Source organism: Rhea pennata, chromosome 5 (genome assembly GCF_028389875.1).
Source record: "Rhea pennata isolate bPtePen1 chromosome 5, bPtePen1.pri, whole genome shotgun sequence".
NCBI classification, from domain to species: domain Eukaryota; kingdom Metazoa; phylum Chordata; class Aves; order Rheiformes; family Rheidae; genus Rhea; species Rhea pennata.
In genome coordinates this window covers 14418779-14438749 of record NC_084667.1, presented here as the reverse complement: position 1 = coordinate 14438749, position 19971 = coordinate 14418779, and the positions used below count along the sequence as shown (strand labels likewise).

General features: G+C 45.0%; 1 protein-coding gene across 8 annotated transcripts in view; it reads right to left on the bottom strand.

Moving 5' to 3' along the window:
* RGS6 (regulator of G protein signaling 6) overlaps positions 1-19971 on the bottom strand; it is a 287533-nt gene that overhangs the window by 44363 nt on the left and 223199 nt on the right. For all 8 annotated transcript variants that reach the window (XM_062576773.1, XM_062576769.1, XM_062576767.1 and 5 more), the window contains 5 exons: positions 19719-19793; positions 18431-18529; positions 17378-17439; positions 11790-11900; positions 8963-9088 (listed from right to left, as the gene is read on the bottom strand). In XM_062576773.1, the coding sequence (XP_062432757.1) occupies positions 8963-9088; positions 11790-11900; positions 17378-17439; positions 18431-18529; positions 19719-19793 (473 nt within the window). The remainder of the gene's footprint in view (positions 1-8962; positions 9089-11789; positions 11901-17377; positions 17440-18430; positions 18530-19718; positions 19794-19971) is intronic.

The window sequence follows — 19971 nt, the reverse complement described above, 5'->3', positions numbered from 1 at the left end:
TTTTTTTTTTTTTTTTTTTTTGACTTGTAAACTGACCAGTGTTCAGATGGATGCCACTGAAAGATGAATATAGAACCCTGTTATGACTATACACCAATTTTACAGGGATATTTTCTTGACTAGATCCACACTGATGGGCTAGAATGAGTCCATGAACATAGAGTACATAATTCCTTTGAAGGCTAAAGACATAATCTACATCACGATCTTTGAAACGTAAGGCCATTTCTGAAAGAGTGAAACACACTGGCTTTTAACTTAGAAATAAAAGGTGTTTTCTTGGTGGTGCTGAGTTTATTTACTTTTACCTGGTGACAGCCCAGAAGGCTGGCCCCTTGTGGCCTTTTGCTTTACTCAGCTCTACCTTTGGGAAAGAAGATATTCCTGAGCCTCTTCCCTGGGTATCCAGGTCCTGCGACCCAGCAGAACAGGAACGATTCTGCTCTGCAGGCACATTGGAAATAAGGCTAGAAGGGACCTCACAAGCCCTCTACAACAGCCAGCTCTTTGCCATTCGGTGGCAAAGGAGCACAGACGCCCTGACTGCTCAGAACGGGGCTCTGGGCAGGGCTGGTGGCGAAGGCCCTGCAGAGCTGGCACGAACCAACATCTGCTCCCCAGACCGTGCCGCGAGGACTAGGTTTGTCTCGGTCACTAGCTGTCCCCATGCATTGGAAAGAGTTGCTCAACCTAGAAAATCCCTTTTTCTCTCATCACTTTGTCATTATAGGAGATTGCTAACTAAACCAGCAGAACTTTACCCGAAAGCCTAATTTGCCATCCCAAATTACTGAATGGTGCCAGCCTGCTACCACTCAGGCAAATACTCCCCTATGGTGAAAGATAGTCTCTTCTAAATGAAAAACCTCTTTGATAGAGGGGACGATGGACAGATGGAGGAGCCAGACCCCGGTAATTAATGTTCTGCTTCAGACCTCCACTTCCTACTAGCTCTAGTCAGGATTTCCTGGCGCAATACACAAATGTCACAAAAATGCTGGGTTATTGCAATCAAATGAGGCTGCTAATCCATTTTGCCTGGTCCTCTACCTGTAACAGAGGGAAACTGCCGGTTTGAAAGACAGACATCCGTTTTGCACGCCAGGGCAGGATAAACGGTCCTCGTGCATCCTCCGCTCCCCTTCCTGCCAGCCGGTATCTCTGGGAGAGGGCACCTCTGCAGCCGTGCCTCGCACGGGCGACGGCTCCGCTTGCAGGTACGCAGCACTGCGCCTCTCGCTCCAGCCGCCGCCGCTAGACCAGCCTCATCTTGCGCACTCCCCTGTTGTTTCCACCTCCTGTTCCAGGAGGAGGACCCGCATGCCCAAGGACGCGCTGCAGGGCTCGACGCAGCGTGGTCCGTGCCGCCGCGAACCGCCTGCCCCTGGCGCTGCCCTCAGGCTGTCCCAGCCCCGGGACGAGCGGCAGCGCCCCGCCGCCAAACGTGGGGTCCCGTCCCCATCACAAACGGCAGCACAGATGCTGCAAGGGGCAGGCGATCTGAGGAGCATCTCTTGAAAATGGTGCTGCCCGGCATGCACAAAGCCTGGGGAAGGGGCGGCTGGCGGCGGGGCTGCTGTGCAGCAAAGCCAGGCTGCCTCCAGAGAGGGGATGTAACTGGAGCAAGGAGGGAAGGGATATGTCTTCCTGAAAGCAGCAGTTTTGTCACAGGCCTTGGGGAGCAGCCACTGTCGGTGGAGGAATGGCACTGAGGATGGGAGGATGGAGGACACAGCCGGCCAGAAGACACAGGTATGGACTGTCACTGCACGGGAGAGACAGCCAAAAGGTGCAAACCAGTGGCAGCATCAACCTCCTGGCAGTTCTGGGGGTTGGTATCCTGCCCCGGCAGCACTTACTGCCCGAGACTGCTGGTAATCGATGTGAAGTGACCATCTGCCCTTCGTGGCTCTGCTCCAGCTTTTGCAGAACTGCTGTGTGCATGGGGTAACGCTGCAGCCCTGACTCCCCCCAGGTCATCTGAACACACCCCTTTATATAGTCTTTTCTCTCCCCCCAGCATGCATTCGGTGAAACAAAGCTGGGACAGTGCTCAGACCACTACATTAGTACCTTCAGAGCCAGAAACTGGCAAGGCAGTTTAACTTTATAAAGTGAAATAAAGTATTTTGGGCTGCGGGAAGTTTGTGTGCATGTGTGCATAGATGCGTTTGTGTGTGAGTGGCCTTTTTCAGTCTTCCAGATATTAAGATAAGGTTGTCTGCTCTTCTGCCTCATTATATCTTATTATTTGAATAATAAGCGATGCCCTCATTTATCACATGTACACAGAGAAAAGGGTTGCACTCACAGTGATGCAATCTGATGTCAAACGTGACTTTCTTCACATCAAAATTATTTTATCATTCCATTTCAAACATGAGCTTAATACATGAATACAAAAAAGGTGGAAAGAGAAAAGATGCTAATCCTCCCAGGGTAGCTGGGACACCACAGACAAACTTACGGCTAGATAGGGAATTTTCTACTGGCTTATTTACTGGTGAGCTGGGAAAGCATGGTTGTGGGGAGAACTGGGAACATTATAAAGTGACATCTTGCCATCTATTTTAATAACCATTTGGCTCAATCTGAAAATCAGCCAACCAAACCAACCTGACACTAACAAGCTCTTTTTACTGCAAGTGATTGCAAATTCATGCCAAAGGCTGGATGTCCTCTTCAAGGCAAAAGGGAGTTTTGTCTTGGTAAAAATTTCAAAGCTATTCATTGTAGCTGGTATCTGAAAATCATTAAACATCAAAAAAAGATACCCAGCCCTGCAGCTTTGATTTCAAGGCAAATTCTCTGCCAAGGGGAAGCCACTGGAACCATCTCAGGACGCACCACGGTATCCAGTGCATAAGCAGGGTTCACACGGGGTTCCTGCAGTGCTTACGGGAGCGAGGCAGGTATTTCTGCTCCCGGGAAAGGGGCAGGCACAGGATGGCTGCACGGGAATTTGTGCTTGGTTATAAAGTGTACCTGCGCTCTCTGACTCCAGTCCTGCCATTCCTGAACGGGAAGCCGAGCCTCATCCTAAGAAGAGAGCTGGCGAAGATGCTGCACTGCCTCCCGGCACGTCTGCGGGAGGCGCCGGGAGCCGCTCGCGGCTGCGGCCCTTGTGCGGGGCAGGGGCGGCGGGAAGCGTCCGTCCGCCCCCCCTCTGCGGGTGCCCTGAGGAGCACGGGACAGGCTTGGGACCAAGGCTGTCTGCGTGGAGGAGAACACAGCATTGATCACGGGGTCTTCGTCCTTTATAAAACAGCACGTTGATCTGGAGCAGACTGGTACAGGACAGAGCAGACTCTATCCTCCCGCAGCACCCAGCTAAGCTGCTGCCGCTTGCAGGAGCCATCCTGCAACGGTGCTAGTCCCCCCCACACCCCTTCGAGGAACAGAAAGCCTCCTGGGCATCCATGTATCTGCTCTGCCTTTCCGCAGGGTTACTGCAGAGGCTCCCAGCAGGCTGTTTGACAGCTGAAAAAGCACAAGGCATTTTTAAGTTGCTTCTGAGATACACTGTAAAACAAAACCGGATTTTTAAACCTGATCACAGGCAAAATACAGGTGGCTCCAGAGACTGAGAAGAAGCGTACAACGGAGAGTATCATATCCCCACCTTGGGGGAGGACATGATACCCCTGGCTTGGCAGCGAAATCGCCCACTGGCTCTCAGTCTGACACGCGCTCCGCACTCCTCTCCTTCCTCAGGTGCTCCACCTTACTAGCCTCTTACACCTCCCATTTCCCATCTCTCACTGTTCGCAATCTCCTTCTCACTTGCTGTCACCGAGAAAGAGAGAGAGAGAGAAAAAAAAACACATTTTAACATCGTAGTCAAGAGGGGAACTGAATGAAAGTATGAGGAACAACCCAGTGCGAGGCTCAGCCGGGGAGGAGTTCGCACCCTCGCACCGCGCCACGGCCTGCGCCCTGCTGCGCGCAGCGCGGTGAGGCCGAGAGCGGCAGAAGGCCGTCGCAGGGGACGGCCGGCTGCAGCGAGGACACGCGCTGCGGGCACGGCCGAGCGCGGGCCCTCCGGCGGCGCAGCACTTCCACGGAGACCGCGGCGCTCGGTCCCGGCGGGAGCGTGCTGCACGCCGCTCACACTCGCCTCCCCGTCCCGCAACCGGCCTTCCTGCCTTCCTCCTCCCTCCTCTCCCAGAGTGTGCACCCTGCTTTTACACCCCGAGTTCCTCTTTCTGCTGCCTTTCCATTTTCTGGGGCAGGAAACGGCTCCCTGCAGTCGGGCAGCACCCGGAGCGCTTCGGCAGAGCCGCCGAACCGGCCCCTCGGCGCGCCAGGCGCGGGAAGCGGGGGCGGCTCTGCGGGCCCCTCGTCTCAGCCCCCCCGACGGCGCACGTACAACTTCGCCGCCGCGCAAAAGCCGCGCGGGCCGCGCTCCGCCGTGGAGCTCCGCTGCCGCCTGCCGGCCGGCGCCGCGCCGCGCAGCGGCCGCGCAGGGGCCGCGCCGGGGCCGCCGAGCGCCCCCGCAGCCAATCTCGCACCGGATCAGCTGCGAAGCAAGGGCAGCCCCGTGTAAATGTACAATATAACGACTGCATTTTAACGGCCTTAGACTGTAGCCGGTTAGAAGCTTTCGATGCCAACATTTTTATTTGGAAAAGTAGGGGCTTGTGTGTGTGTGAGGGGGTGCTTAATAGGTCTGCACTGCTCAACACCTGAAAATTCTATTTGCTGATGCAAATTAGAGAAAAATTAAAGAAAAAATAATCTTGGCAGCAGGTTTCAGCCATTAGGTGCCACATGAGATACAAATGCTTTCTGCAGATAACATTCTTTCCCAGATAACTCAGTTTTCCAAATACGTTCACAAGAACTCACAAAATGATTCCATTAGTGTATTGCAAGCTTCATAGTACATTCCCGTAAAGTGTCATATGTTCTCTATTTAGGTCTACAAACAGGTGTGCAGTCTCCTTTCCCTTTGGGTAAAATTAGTGTGTCCCATATTCCCACTTAGTAGTTTCTCTTTCCAGCTGACACACTTTGAAGCTGGGAAAAATCAATCCACCAGTTAGATGAACATCTCAGCAATCTCAAGATGTCTCAAGAGATTTCCAGGTCTTAAAAAATTTATACAGCTCTCTATTGGCCTTTTTTCTTTTTTTTTTAATTGAAGCTTGGCATTTTGTCTGCTATATTTTTGCTCACTTCAAAAATCAACAGAGGCAAAACAAATTGTAGATGAAAGATAGTGACAGCAAGGGGAAAGAAAAGAGAGAAAGAAAAAGAGTTAAAATAAGAATAGAGAGAACAGAACTGACTAACTGGCTTTCCTGCTCTCACATAAATAATGGACAGCCAGCAAATAACCAAGCCACAGGGCTCAGCCAAACCCAGGAGACCAGTGGACATGATCCTGCAAGTTTATTAGGACATGAAAACATGCTGGAAAGAGACCTGGGAGGTCAGCGAGTCTCGGCTGCTGCTGTCTCGGGCAGTGCCTCGCGGGCCATCCCCACCACGACCAATTTGCTCAGCTATAAAGATACAGAAATATCCCACTGCAATCAACCCGATGATTCGGGATTTGCACTGCTGGGTGTAAGAGCAGAACTGGTCCACTTGTTTTACCATTGAATTATTTACTTTTCACTTGCAATTGCACACTTCATGAAATCTCTTTGCTAGCACTACCAGGAATTGCCAGGCTTTCCAGCACTCACTTTCTTGGCTCTGCCTTGAGGACAGCAGTGCGTGTACAGGACTCCTGCCAGCGTTAATGAGGATCCCCCTGACACTCCCAAGAGAGGCTGTGTCCCTGCTGTGACAGTTCCCACATCTTTGAATAGCTACTGTGAGAAGAATCCTTACAAGATACCTGCAAATGTAATTTTTCTAACAAGATGCTAGATGCTGTGCCCTCAGAAAGTTCTTCTCAACTTCCCAGGCCTTGGGTGGGATGCATCTCACTTAACTGTAGGTATCTACAATGCAGACACTGTAATTTGAATTAGTCTCTCCAGGCTTATAGATGGTGGATGGAGACAGGCACTTTACAATGTAATTTTCCTGCTTTTAGATGTTCACTTAAGGCTGAAATAAATCCTCCCCTAGTGCAGGGTGATTCACCAACTCCTTTTTAGCTTCTCTTCTCTGTAAAGGGAGTCCTGATACTGGTATTTTCAAGCTATCTACTTAGCTGAGGCAGATACCAACCTTGCTGTTAGGTGTAACATAGATTTTGCTGGCTTGTTTAAGCATCCAGCAGTTGCCTTCCTTTCTACCACACACTCTTAATGTGAATTCAAGAGCTTTCTCTGTCACACCTGAACCCTGAAAGCCACCTGCTACTTCTCAGCACTGTTAATACACAGTCCATCCTGTTCTGGCTTTTCTTATGAATACTTCCACCTTTATGTCCTGTTAAGTGTTATTTACAGCCCTAAGCAGGTTTGCTAATACTGATCCAAAATCAGGTAATAATTATACCACATTAGCCAATACCATGATAATGATACTGTGAGAATGACAATAATGGTACCATATTAGCTAATAATGATACCACTGTCTTCCAAAAAGGATGTGGGATTTTACCTCTCCCTACCACAGTCCCCTGGTCTGTAGCCTCCTTTTAGTACAATTTATCTCAAAATTAAATGCACATCAGAAAAAAAAAAAAAAAAAAAAAAAAAAAGAAATGATTAAATGCACATAACAGAAAAAAAAACCTATTTTCTAACAATGCAACTTTCTCTATTTGTTTGAGTAGGATGAGTGTAGGGACACCCACTAGTGTAAAAACTGCTGCGTATCAATAGTGCAACCCCAGGTTTATTTCAGCAAAACCATTTGAGGAGTATTTCAATACAAATTATTAATCTTGAGCATCATCACTACAGTTTAATTGCTAATGAGCACCACTGTACCTAAGTGCAGTAAACATATACAACTTCAATAACTGCTCAGCAATACAATGTCAAGTGCACACATGTAATTTATTAACACGCCCTTGTTTATGTTACAAGTAAATTCCAAATTTTTAAAAATAAGAAACATGAAAGCACATTGATTTTTCACTGTTTTGCTGCTGGCGTGCTTTCTGTGTTTTTTGCTGGGTAAGGAAAGACAATAGTCAGTTCCCATGTAGTTTAAGTCATTTTCCAGGAAATTTCACTTTCAGACCTCACAGGCTAGCAGATTGCAATGAAGTGGCAATTGTCCACATACTCTATTAATGTATTTGCTTCTCTAAGTAAAAAAATAAAGAAAATGCAAATGTAAAGCCCGTGCAAACAAGTTCCTAGCTGCCATAAACGGAGAACAACTTTAGACCCATTTACTACCACCGAAGGTGCAAAGCTAAAGGCACAGCCAAACTACACTGCTGCTGGATCCTTCTGTGTCTCCAGGACTAAGCAGGGGGAATGTGCAGGTGAGGACCATCACAGATGCCTGTGAAGTGCCTGTGACCTCCTGGGCTTTGGTCAAGGAGCAAGGCTAAGGATCCTACATGCCTTGGAGCCCACAAGCCACCCTTGCCGTTCAGCCCCTGCACGCCAGCACCCTAACACAGACGCAGGCCCTCGCCTTCAGCACAGATCAGGGACTGCTGCCAGCTCTGGCATCAGTCACAAATCATTGGCCCTGCTGCTATCAACCATCTTCCTACTTCTGCAAAAATGGGTGAATATAGCAGTAAATCTGGCTGTTTGTCACATGCAGTTGAGAAGCTGAACCATAACCTCAGTCAGGGACTATCAGCCTCTACCTGTCCTGGGCTGCCTCTCTGGTTGGCACGGGCCCTCTGCCATCTTTGGATTTTGCACAACACTGCAACAAAGTTAGTATTTAAAAGGCTGTAATCCTGAACGCTAGTCCCAGCATTAGCCCCAGGCCTCCTTCAAGCATAACCTGCAACCCTATAACCTGTAACATTAACCCGAATTTCTCAGAGCTCACACCAGTGTATTTGCTTCTGTTGTGACCCATCCTATTTTAATTTTGCAGGATAACTGTTGTCCTGTACTTGCAGGACACAGCAGTAAACTAGCTCTTCTACTGCCCTCACTCCCTCTAGAGCAGGAGAGATGTTTCCCCTAAGATGAAGTTTAGAGTTAGAATTAGAGTTAAGGTTCAAGACAACGGATGATGAAATACTGGTCTGTGGCAATATCCCAACTAATGCTGGGACAAGCAAGGAAGTCAGATCCCTGAGCTAATTCTGCAATGGGAGTATATCTTAGGGATATGTGTTAGGGCAGAAATTGGGTTTACACCAGCGGTACAGAAAAGCATGGAGGGGTTGGATCTTCTAGCAGTCATTTCATGTTGTCAACTTACTACTGCTACCCTTACTGTTACAGTTGTAGTAGCAGAATTGTGCACAGTGGATTTAGAGATTTAAACCTGAGGTAGAATCATTTCAGTGTCTATATAATGTTTCATAATGGAAGTTTTGTTTTTTTTCAGAATATAAGGACATTAAGTACCCAGAATACCTGCATAAAAAGATCACTATTAAGGTGGGAAGGCCAAGCTCTCAGTTAGGAGGTGCCAGAATTTAAAGAAGCTGGTGCAAATCTGATTTGAGTACCACTACTACAGTAGTTTTTGGGCACGTGATCATCAAACTATGTTCCACTCCCAGGATCCCTGCCACAAACACCCGTGTAAATCCTATATATTTACATTGTGTATAAGCATATGTTAGAGAGCTCCGTAGCTATATGCCACGTTCCACCGCACAAACACATTAGCACACATTTGCAGGCCTTTGCATGTGACACTCGACAACACCAGCCCTGCTAAACACTGTTCCTGCCATTACTTATATTACTCTAGTATAGGCACTTGCAGAAGTGCTATGGGCCACATCCAGCTGTTTTCAAGTTGGTGTTTTTAGCAGCTCACCAGAGACCAAGCACTGCATTTCATCTACGCATGAGAGCATGATTAGCCCCATTTATCCAGTTCAAGTCGAAAAAGGTTTTACCTGAGGTTTTCTGAGCTGAATTCTGATTCCAGGAAACGAAGGAACTGGTCTCGTCCTACTGGGTCCTTCAGCACTTCATCCATAGAGAAACCCCATCTTTTCACACGCTGCTGGCTAGGTTCTTTGCTGTTTAGAGAGAGAAGGAAAAAACAGATGGAATGCGCATTTCTGCCTGCTGTCCGAGCAGCTGCCACTGCTTCTACCTCACAGCAAAGGAAGAAAGATTATCAGAGTGGGAGATGCTGTTTTCTCCACATTTTGCAGACATACAAGCTAGCAAATAACATACAAAAAGAAGGTAAAAAGACTAGCATCATTGTTAATACAATCGTATTATCCATGTGCAGCTTTTATAGCAAGATGAGAGAGCGTATGATACAATATTCAAAGAGTAATTTATTGTATGTTTACATACAAGAACAACATACTGTGTGCTCCTGAATGATTTTTCATTATGCATTTCTTATGTATCTTCTTTAATGCACCTTGGTAATTTCTTACATGGCAAAGCAGAGATCTGCCAGCAACATTTGTTGGGCCCCAGTGACTCCAGAGCATCTCCTTGCGTCTTACATAGCACTGTCTGGTCACTTGGAGCTGGCTTCAGATTTTCAGTTGCAGATTTGCATTAAAAAGGTAGCTTCATGAAGAAGCAGTGAGGCCAAGATTTCTAAAAATGATTACTGGCTTGCGGGCTTTTATTTTCAATGCCTCTGTGTTTTGGATGCTTAACTCTTGCATGATTAGGAAGCACTCCTCAAGCCATGACGATCAGGCTCTCATTTTGTGTCTCAGCTGGGAAACTGAGATGCAGAGGCACCCAAAACCACTAATGACCTCGCTCCTAAATCATTTCTTAATAAAGCCCCGCTTACAAAAGCTGTTGTTTGAATTGCCGGACATGCTGCAGAGATGCCTACGGCAAGAGGCAGCGCCTGGGAATCCCGGTGAGGAGTCTTCAAGACAGTCTCTGCACAGGAGCATAAGCTGGGTGCACAGAGCGTTTGAAAGCTTCTGGTGTGATGGCGTCATACTACGAGACAACCATTAAAATACCACTCAGCTGCTCCCATTTATGTCAGTACAGCCGTTAACAGCGCGTATCTATTAAACTGCACGTCTCATCACGTCCACAGCGATTCCTAATCCTAGAGCCTTAAGGGACAGTGGCGATCTGTGCTGAAGACAAATCAGCCAAAGGGGTAAATAAAACGCCTACTTTGATTTCCCCTTGGTGTAAAGACAAAGCAAAGCTGATGGCCATGTCCTTACTCAGTGCAGTGCAGAGCGCTGAGGCTGGCTCCTCCTGTGTCTGCCCGGGAACGGCAGCGCGGAGAGCAGCAGAGCCGAGGTACCCGTCTCGTCCCTAACGAGCCAGCCCAGACACAGGGACAGCAGTGCCACGCTCACGCAGTGCCACACACTAGCTAGGTTCAGCGAATTTCCTCTCTAATTCAGACGTCAGTAGCTGTTCTGCTGCACAGGGTGCACTGCCGTTGTGCCTCGTTCTCACATAGACTGAAAAGGCCAAAGTGCTGTCCAAAATAGAAGTTTTTTAGTGGCAGTTTCCAATTCCTGAAGTGCCATGAAGGATTAACTGCAATGGCACAGTGCTTTCCATACTCAGATAAACAGGGTTTTACCAGCTTGGTTTTCCTGAATAAGGGCTCTGCTTTCCTAACCGAGGAAACAGATTTGTAGGCAACACAAGGGGCTACCACAGCTCTTGGGGTTCATTTAATTATTCATGCAAGCTGGAACTAGACGCAGATGCAGTGATTTCTCATATAAGAGAGAATAAAATGGAAATATAGAGCTGTTTGTTCTTCTGTCTCATAACAATACAGTTTTCTCTTTTTCATCGGCAGGAGAACCCCTTCCTTAACACCGAGATCACAGTAGGAGCCAAGCATTTTTCTAAAATTCATATAAAAGCCATGATGTCTGGTTAAATTGTATTGCTAAGGGACATAAAAATCTTTTGGGGGATTTCCAGCTACCTCAGCAGATCAGAATTAATGGATGCCTAGATACCCCATGGATGGCAGTTCATCCAGAGAAGTATTCTGCAGAGGTTGCATCCATTTCTAAACCTGTTAGGGAGGGATGGAGAAGATGAGAGAAACTGACTAAAACAGAAATCAGAAATATCCAGCTATGTGAAGATGGGCTAAGATTAAGTAATAGATTACAGATTTCTATGAGTTCCAGAGATGCTGATGAAAAACACCTTTCATGTCCCAGGTCACATGAGTTTTAAACAGGGAAATAATTTGCCCTTTTCCTAGGACACTGTTTCATGTGGATTAGCTTTCTTGGGCTGACAGCATCTTAGACCTCACATTTTTACAAAAGTACAGATCTGATTAGCTTTGGCACACTCTTCTCAGAGATTTGCTTACGTGAACTCTCAGCTCAGATTTGATGCTGAAGAAAAACAACAGCTAAATGGAAGGAGAAGCTGCTGAGCACCAGCAGTGCTGGAGGGTCAAAGGAGGTGTGCTGCAACAAATATCCCTTAGCAGCATCCGATATTTGTGAACTCTTAGACCTGACTCTGCACGTGCTTGATATCTGGTACTCTGTAAGTCAGGTAATGGGTCCTGTCCAGCCTATCAAGAGATACAGATGTGGAAGGGCTGCATAACCCACAGGAGAAGAAATAAAATTTAAGCTCCTTTTTAAACTTGTAGCTATGTGTTTGTATCTTGCAAGTTTACAGACATCCAACTTCCTATCCGAACAGGGAGGTGGGAAGAGGATACAGACAAAATAGCAGGACTACCTTAAGATTACGTAAATTTACCAATTAAAAACCACTTCTTACCTCATTTCTATGTCCCACAAAGCCACATCATCACTTATCCAGGGATTGGAAGGCTCAGCAGAAGTTATAAAGGGGTCGTATTCCACATATTGCTCTGAGTAGGCTATTAAACTATGACAGATAAAAATAAACATAGACAAAAGAAAAAGAATCAGGACCCAAATGTTTGGTTGTATATCAGAAGTTATAGCTTTCAGCTATTCTTTTTCCTTTTCTTTTTGTGCTGCTTTTTTCTTTACATACACTTGGATCAATGCCTCAATAGCCATAGAAGTCCCTTTCCCCGAGGACACTGCATGGAAGGATTTCTCTGCAAACACCCGCCAACTCGCTACAGTATTTTCCTCAAGCTTGGCTCTGTTGAGATGCCTGCAAAAAACTTGATGAGGCAGCAACTGGACTGACATGGTATGATTCTCCCAGAGAGCAATGGGATGACTATGAACCTTCTGTTTCCCCCTTCATTCCTTCCATGCTGCTGTAGCCTCTTGTCCTTTGCATCATTTAACTTCACGCATTTTGAGTAACTCATCTAAGGAGGGTCATGCACTGTAGCTAAGCATATGCTTAAATCTTCACAGGATCACAACTTGGAGCGTCAGATCTTCAGACTATGGATCATGATTTTGTTATGGTGGTACACTGCCTGGCGCAATGTCAGTAGCCTGATAGACTTTAACAGTGATTTATAATAATTAGCTTAAAATACAATAAACGATACGCATATTGGAAAAACACGTCGCGTTTATGCCAGTTTGTTTCACGACTTGTCAGACAACAGCAGCCTCTAGTCCTTACTAGGAGGAGTTTCAGAGCACTCCCTGGGGAAATAATTGCTCGAAGAAACAATTCAGGAATTCCTGAGCTGGGGCAGAGGGGGGAAATTTTTACAAAAGGGAGACAGCATATATGAAAAGAAACCAAAAGAAATTTGTCTTAGTCTATACGTTAAACACTCTATGGTACCTTTTGCATTTTTTGCCTGACTCTTTTATCTAATTAAATAAGTTAATTGAGTCTCCTCATACTGAGCAAATAATTTACTTTCACTGTGCCTGTCCACGCTAAACTTTATCTCGGCCTTCCATCCCTCAGCAAGGCAAGAGAATTAAAAGATCCTGTGAAATAAAGGGTCACAAAAGGCAGAAAGTTTCCCTGACCTGCTCTACAGTAATTATTCTTTTTGTTTGTCCAAGCTCTTATCATGAAGCATTAAAATCATACACTTTTGTAACCACAGCAGGTTCCCACTGCCCCTCAGGGCACTCAGGGCTGTCTCATCTCATTTCATTAATTACATTTCATGACTGCTGCGGGTCAAGGGTTGGAGGAGGGAGCAGCGTCCAATTTCAGAGAGCACTAGCAATCCCTGAGACATCAATGAGAGGGTTGATCAAAACAAAGCCAACAAAAAAGAATCAATCAGAAGTTATCTGCTGTGAAACATCAATTGCTCCTAATAAAATAATAATAAGGCATCAGAGCTGCCACAAGGACTAGCAGAAACAAAAAAAAACTTCCCCTAAATTAAATGAAACAAAGGAGGATTTGCTAAATGCATCTTGCTGATTCAGCATAATTACAGCAGCTGAATCATTGCTTGATTGTAAACAAAAGTTATAAGACAGGGTGAACCCTATGGGAAAGCATTTCTGTCCAAATGCAAACCCGGACTTCTGGCCTCTCAGGTGATGCAATGTAACTGTGGTAGGAGAGGCAGTGGTAATGGTTCTCTGAAGGGTGCAGAGCTCGAATTGAGTCTCTACCTGTCTTGTATTCAGGAGGCCTGCTGAGCCTTCACAATAACTTTGGAAAACTGAAAGGATAATACAGATTCATTACAGATTTTCATCTAGCAAGCTGAGATTGCTGCTGGTTGGAAGACACTCAGGTTTTCCTCAGCCTTTTCTACATACCACATTATGATGGGCTTTCGTTAATCATAGAATCATAGAATCAGTAAGGTCGGAAGGGACTTCTGGAGATCATCTAGTCCAACATCCCCACTCAGCAGGGTCACCTACAGCATGGTAGACAGGGTTGCATCCAGGCAGGCCTTGAATATCTCCAGAGAAGGAGACTCCACAACCTCTCTGGGCAATGCTGAATGACGCAGTCAGGGAAAGCGGGATATAGAATTCATCGATAGTTTTGCTCAGTAGTTCTTAAATTTCTGTGCCAAATCCTAAACCATGAGTGCACAGGTCCCAAACGGGAAGAAAAGATGGGGAAGAAAAAATGGGAAAACAGTTTCCAAGGTGCATGCAGCAGCTGAGGGATGCCTGCTTCTCAACGGGTGCAGAACGGTGCAGAAATTGATGCAAAAAAAAAAAAAAAAAATCGGGGCAGATCTGCTTCCAGAAAGAGAGAAGGTAGGATGAGGAGGAAAACCTTCAGTAGTGAGCATTTGTTTAACAGGAGCTGAGGATAACTTTTCGAATGTCATTCTACTCCCCTTCTACAGTTGGGCAAGGACTCTACAATAGAATATCACACATTTACGGAAAATTATGCACTCAGTCAAACACTAATAAAGTAATTTCTATTATATTCCTTATTTACTTTCTTAACTGTCTGAAAATTGAACCATTTAATCACTAACTGTCTTGTGCAGCGACGACAACACTCCTAGCACCTGCTATGGATTTCTTTTACCTCTGGCTCAAACTCTGCAGCAGAGCAATGGGCCTGTAACTCCCAGCACTGTCAGCAGGAGCCACAAGGCACCGATCTCTTCCTCTTCCCCGTTATCACCATAACTTAGTTTGGACTGGGGTGCTCAGCTTGGAAGTGGCTGACTGCTGGCTCTCCCACTGCAGCTGCCGATGACGTTACCTTAGAAGGTCCAGGGGAGCAGCTGAGTAGCTGGACTACACTCAGGTCTATATTCCCTTGCTCTTGTTTCCCCCACCACTTCCTGAGTTATTTCTTTCTCGTGATCTCCCTCCCCCTGTCCCAAAGTGGCTTTGCACCACCCTGAGGACATGCCAGGAGGTGCTGCTGTAGGGTCTGGCTGGGGAAAGGAGGGCATTGAGAGGCCAGCTCCGCCGTGCTCCAGCAGCCCCGCTGCTGCGCTGGCACTTCCGTTAATCCCAGCAGCACGGGCCCAGCCTGAGAAGTGGCCTGCTCACAGTGGCATCTCTTTACTCAACAGATTTGTTCCTAGCATGTGTGTTCAGCGTTTTACGTGCTGCTTTCAGGCCGTACAGGTTTTATTTTAAGCAATAGCTCAATTTAGGTCATCTAAATTAATTTGCCCTCACCCAACCCTCCTGTCAAGCCACTTGACTTATCAAGCCCTTATCCTCTCTTCCTGCAGCTGCCTTTGCTGGTGGTGTTTAGAGCCCTTCCATTTGGGCGACTTTTGCTGCTGCTCTTCAGCCCGAGCCCCCCAACACAAGAGCCCGTGACCCTTCAACAACATGCGCACCCCAAATCATCACTTAAGCGCATCCTTCTTCACAAACAGAAAATTATTCAGAAGGGAAGGATGTAAGCATGGGCACAGGTTGTGGAATCCGAATTTGCGGATTTTCAAAACTTGCTGGACAAAGTGGTTATAAGCCTCATCTAACTTTGAAGTTGGCCTTGCTTTGAGCAGCAGTTTGGCCAGGAAAAGGTCCCTTTTTTCTTGAATTTTTCCATGACTCTCACATGTGACCTTTTCTTTCCAGCTAGAATTCTTGTCATATCTCAATTCTACTTAAGTTAAAAATAATACACATACTGACATAAAATCCAACGAGAGTGTTCCTCCCTTCAGAACAGAAGCTTTAGCTATCTACTTGTCTGTAAGTCATCAGGAAACTTCGTGCTATTGCATCATTAGGCCAAAATCTTCAAATGTAGGTAATGACTTTGACGACCTGGCCTTAGGCACTGTAAAAGAGCTGATTTTTCAGAACATCCTTTCTAGCACCTCCTGGCACTCAAACCCAGAGAAGGAGATACAAGTGCAGAGTCAACAGCAGAGGCTCCCCAACCTCGAGCTGGCGAGGAACTTTCCTGATAAATTTCTTCCTGTTGGAACCAGAGAGTTAAAAATAAATTGCACTAAAGGATGGGTTCAGTTACATTCTTTTTTAACTTCAAATTTGTCAGTTAGCATCTGTATGTTTTCAACATTACAAACTTCTGTTTGTGCGAAACGTTTGGTTGTTGCTTTAAAAATTTCTTCCTCTCACATCTTAGTGAATTTATACTAAAATATATCTATATTAAAGGAAGTTAAAATTAGAATGAATCTTTTCAAAACAAGTGAAAGATTACCAGTTTGCCTAACTTTTGATAGCTGTTTGGGATCAATTGAAAGGAGAAAAAAAAAAAAAAAAAAAAAAGTCCTTCCAGATCAGGAACATTGTTTCCTATCTAGCTCTGCTACATACTAATAGATTGGTATTTTGGGCATTGATGATATGTATTTATGCTATTAGTAGCTCCTTATACACTCGAACAACAGTGTTATGTGGACAGGAACAAATGTCCACAGTGGATGATTTTTACTGAGTCAATCTCATTGAATAAATACAAATCTAGCAAAAATTCAAGAAAGATAGATCTGCTTCCCTGTGAATTACCAGCCTGAAAATTATTACTGCCTTAGGACACTATAGTCTTTGTAAGTAAATTCAGTACAAAATAACACCGTTTTTTTTTGTAAAGTAGAACCTTTTCTCCTTAATAAAAAAAAGGAGAACAGAACTAGAAAGCCCAAAACGTAAATATGGATGTGGTAATTTCATAGTACAAAATAGCACATGGAGGATTTCAGGAATCCTCTGAATATGTTCTTTTTAATTGGACAAATTTTCATTTCAATTGTTAAACCTTATGAGTCTAAAAGAACTTACTTTTGGGCTCTTGTCATTTAATTTGTCTAGTTTAGTATACACATACTAATTAGTAGAGCAGGCACTGCAAACAACGTTTCATAGAATAATATTTTTAAATTGTTTCAATAAAAATTCATTTATTATTTCTCTACAAGGTACCTGCCCTTATAATGTACATCATCTTCAACAGAGTTTTGCTCTAAAAGGTGATGGTGCAAAAGAGTGTGCTGATCCCTAAATTTGTCCGTGTCATTTCATTGCAAATGTGCATAAGTTAGAAGCAAGAGTAAAGAAGCCGTCATTCACAAAAAGTTAAATTTGAACTTGTTCTTTTCTTGTTCTTACTTTCCTACCAGGAATAAACATTCTGCAAGCCAAATTGTGCCTTGATTTGCCTTTGTGAGACATTTCATCTCTTAAAACAGTGCTTTGGGTAGCACAGACACAAACCTAGTACTTCCCACAGGGTTTTATACGGGTAAGTGGGAGCAGAAACTTGCCCTAAAATGCAGATATGAACATGGACATGAACATGGACATGAACAACATGCAACAAGAAGCAAACACAGCTCCCTCCCCAGAGAGGGAGGGCAGAAGAGGGTGAGCAGACAGGCAGCACGGCCGGTCAAGGACGGAGAAGGATTTGCTGCACAGAAACGGCACCGGCCTTTGTGCGCGGCTGTGAGCTCTCCGCTTCTGGAAGCACCAAATTTGAGATGAGGAAATACGAGAAACCATGCAGACAGAGACACTCACCTTTCTGCTACCTTGGACATCTTTAAACAGTGTCTGTCTATCTGCAGGTTCAGAAAATTTATCTGAGGAGAGAGATGACAAGGACATTAGCAATCTAGGAGCTCTCGAGCATGCATTGATCATATCCCAACACACCATTGATTTCTCATTCCAAACAGCTTGCAGATAACTCAGAAGGAAATGGGACCCTTCCCTAGGTATTAGAAGAAGCTTATTAATTGCTTCCAGCAGGAGTTTCCATTTCATTTGGCAAAGCCCTGGAGGAAGCTTCAGAAGAAATAATTAAAAGTAGGAAAGGAAACACGCATGTATGGGGGGCTGAGGTTGCTAGACTGCTCAGGGCACAATGTGATCTCCTCCTTTTTGCTCCATGCTCCCCTCCTCCATTTCTGGCTGTAACTCTGACTGCCATCACAAGATGAATAATGGCTTTATAGCACATTTATACTCTGCTAGGCTAGTTCTTAACAATACTCTGCAGCGTATGTTGTCTGTGATGGAAAAAGCTCAAGAAATGTAGTGCTCAGATTTTGTTCAGAAGTTCACCCTAGAACTGGTTGCCTAAGAAGCAGGTGTAAGAGCTGCCTTTTCTTAAATGCTAACTTAGTGATTCTTTCCTGCACTTCACTGTGCGCTGCTTGTTGCAGGAAACACAACCGGGAGCCCGACACACCTGGGCTGCAGCACGGTTGTGTAAGTTGGTGGCCATTCCTTGAACGTACTGTGCAAATGATTTTTTTCCTGATCCCTGAAAGCCCATGCCCTGGTGTGCTGCCTACTTCCGTGGCCTTCGTCACCGCTCACTTGTGGAGGTTAATCTGCCTACCGGCCCACCAGCAGAGTAATACTAGATCAGAAGGTCAATAGTACCATTAATACATATCACTGCACAGCTCAATTAATATTTATCTGTAAATACTGACTGATCTACATAAAGCATGCACAGATCAAGAACAGCTAAGGCATAAATTGGTTTTACTGATAATTCAATAACTTCATATGCTACTCTGAGACCTAAGTTTCAGAAAAGATGCTGTAAGGCTGTTTACTTACTTGTTTTCGGAAATCCTCTTTTGTGGTTTTGCGTACAGGTTGGGAGGGCAGGTGTACAGGGCTTTGGGGCTGAGATTCCTCAGTAACCCCATATACTGACTGCAACGAACCAACACACAAACAGAAGGGATTACTACCTTTTTCTCTGCTATGCAATGAGGAAAAGTGCAATACATAAACCAGTAAGGTAACAAGTCAGCAATTTCCTACTGTTTTTTTCCAAGTATGTGAATAATTATTTAGCCTGGAGCAAAATTCACAAATCAGACTGCACTTGTAAATGCCTGCAACTTGGAAAGAAATGTTAACCAAAACCTGGGGGTTTCAGGCGTGGCCTTGTTTCCAATAAAACTCTCATACCCAAAACATTCTCATTAGATATGAGGTGACCACTCTGCACTGCTACAACCTACAGGCTTGATTCACAGTGAGTAAAAAAGAGGTTTTGTTCTGAATGTTAAAATGCACCTGATAATTCTCAGGAGCTCTGCGTACTCTGGGTGCCGATGTTTGCAGGATGAGCCCTGGGAAAGGTCACTGTGGTGAACCAAACAGAGAGGAAAAAAAAGAACAAAAAACCCCCAGAAATCTAATCTTATGTCATTTTCTTCCCTTGAGTTAAATCTCTTGTCATAAAACTACACATTAAGGAACAAGCTTAACTGGGTGTCAGTGGGTCAAGTTTACATGAACCTCTCTAAATGAAATCCTGCAGACTGACTTGTAGTCATTTATTTTCAGGACACAGACCTGCACTGAAAGTCGTATCAGTTATCCTTTCCTTTAGTATGTTTGCTTTTTATTTAATATTTGTAAGGGACATGTGTATGGCTCTGCTGCAATTAACTGCCGATGGAAATTAGGAGTCACCAGCCACCTCCAAAACTGACACATACACAGAGAAGCTAGAACTTGCTGGAATCCAAAAGCACCCAACTTGTTAATGACCCAGCCTTTGCAATGATTAAATCAGGCAAATAGCTCTGAAAAATCTGTCTCCCCAAAATTTTTGAAAATGGGACCTAGCTACTTTTTCCAATTGATTTTAATTTTAGGAGTCTGAGCCAGCAGATGTCTGGGGCACTGAGCTCCCTACTGCTGTTCTCAGGTCTACTAGTGACTCAGTCTGGTCCCTCTCCACCTGGAAAACGGGCATAGTAAATTTACTGATTAGAACAAAGCTGAACTGGTATTTGCAAAATCTTTTTTTTTTTCATCCCTATAGGGAAAATGTGATATACTGTAGGTGGTAAGTGTGATTCATATTAAAAACAAAACAAAACCAGACCTTTTTGACCTTTTGTGGGTTTTTCATACGACGACACTTTCTAATGTCCATTTCTGTTGTGTTCACACAGCCCGGCTGAAAAGAGATGGCAACAATATTACTCTCTACTGTTTACAGTCAACATGCTCCCTTACCTTTCTGAAATATATGATTAGAACTTCTTCAAAATTCTTTCCTTAAGCTTGTGTCCCATAAATTATGCTTACTAAACAGGAGAGCACACATAGCTGAAGTTGGCATCTCAGCATCAAAT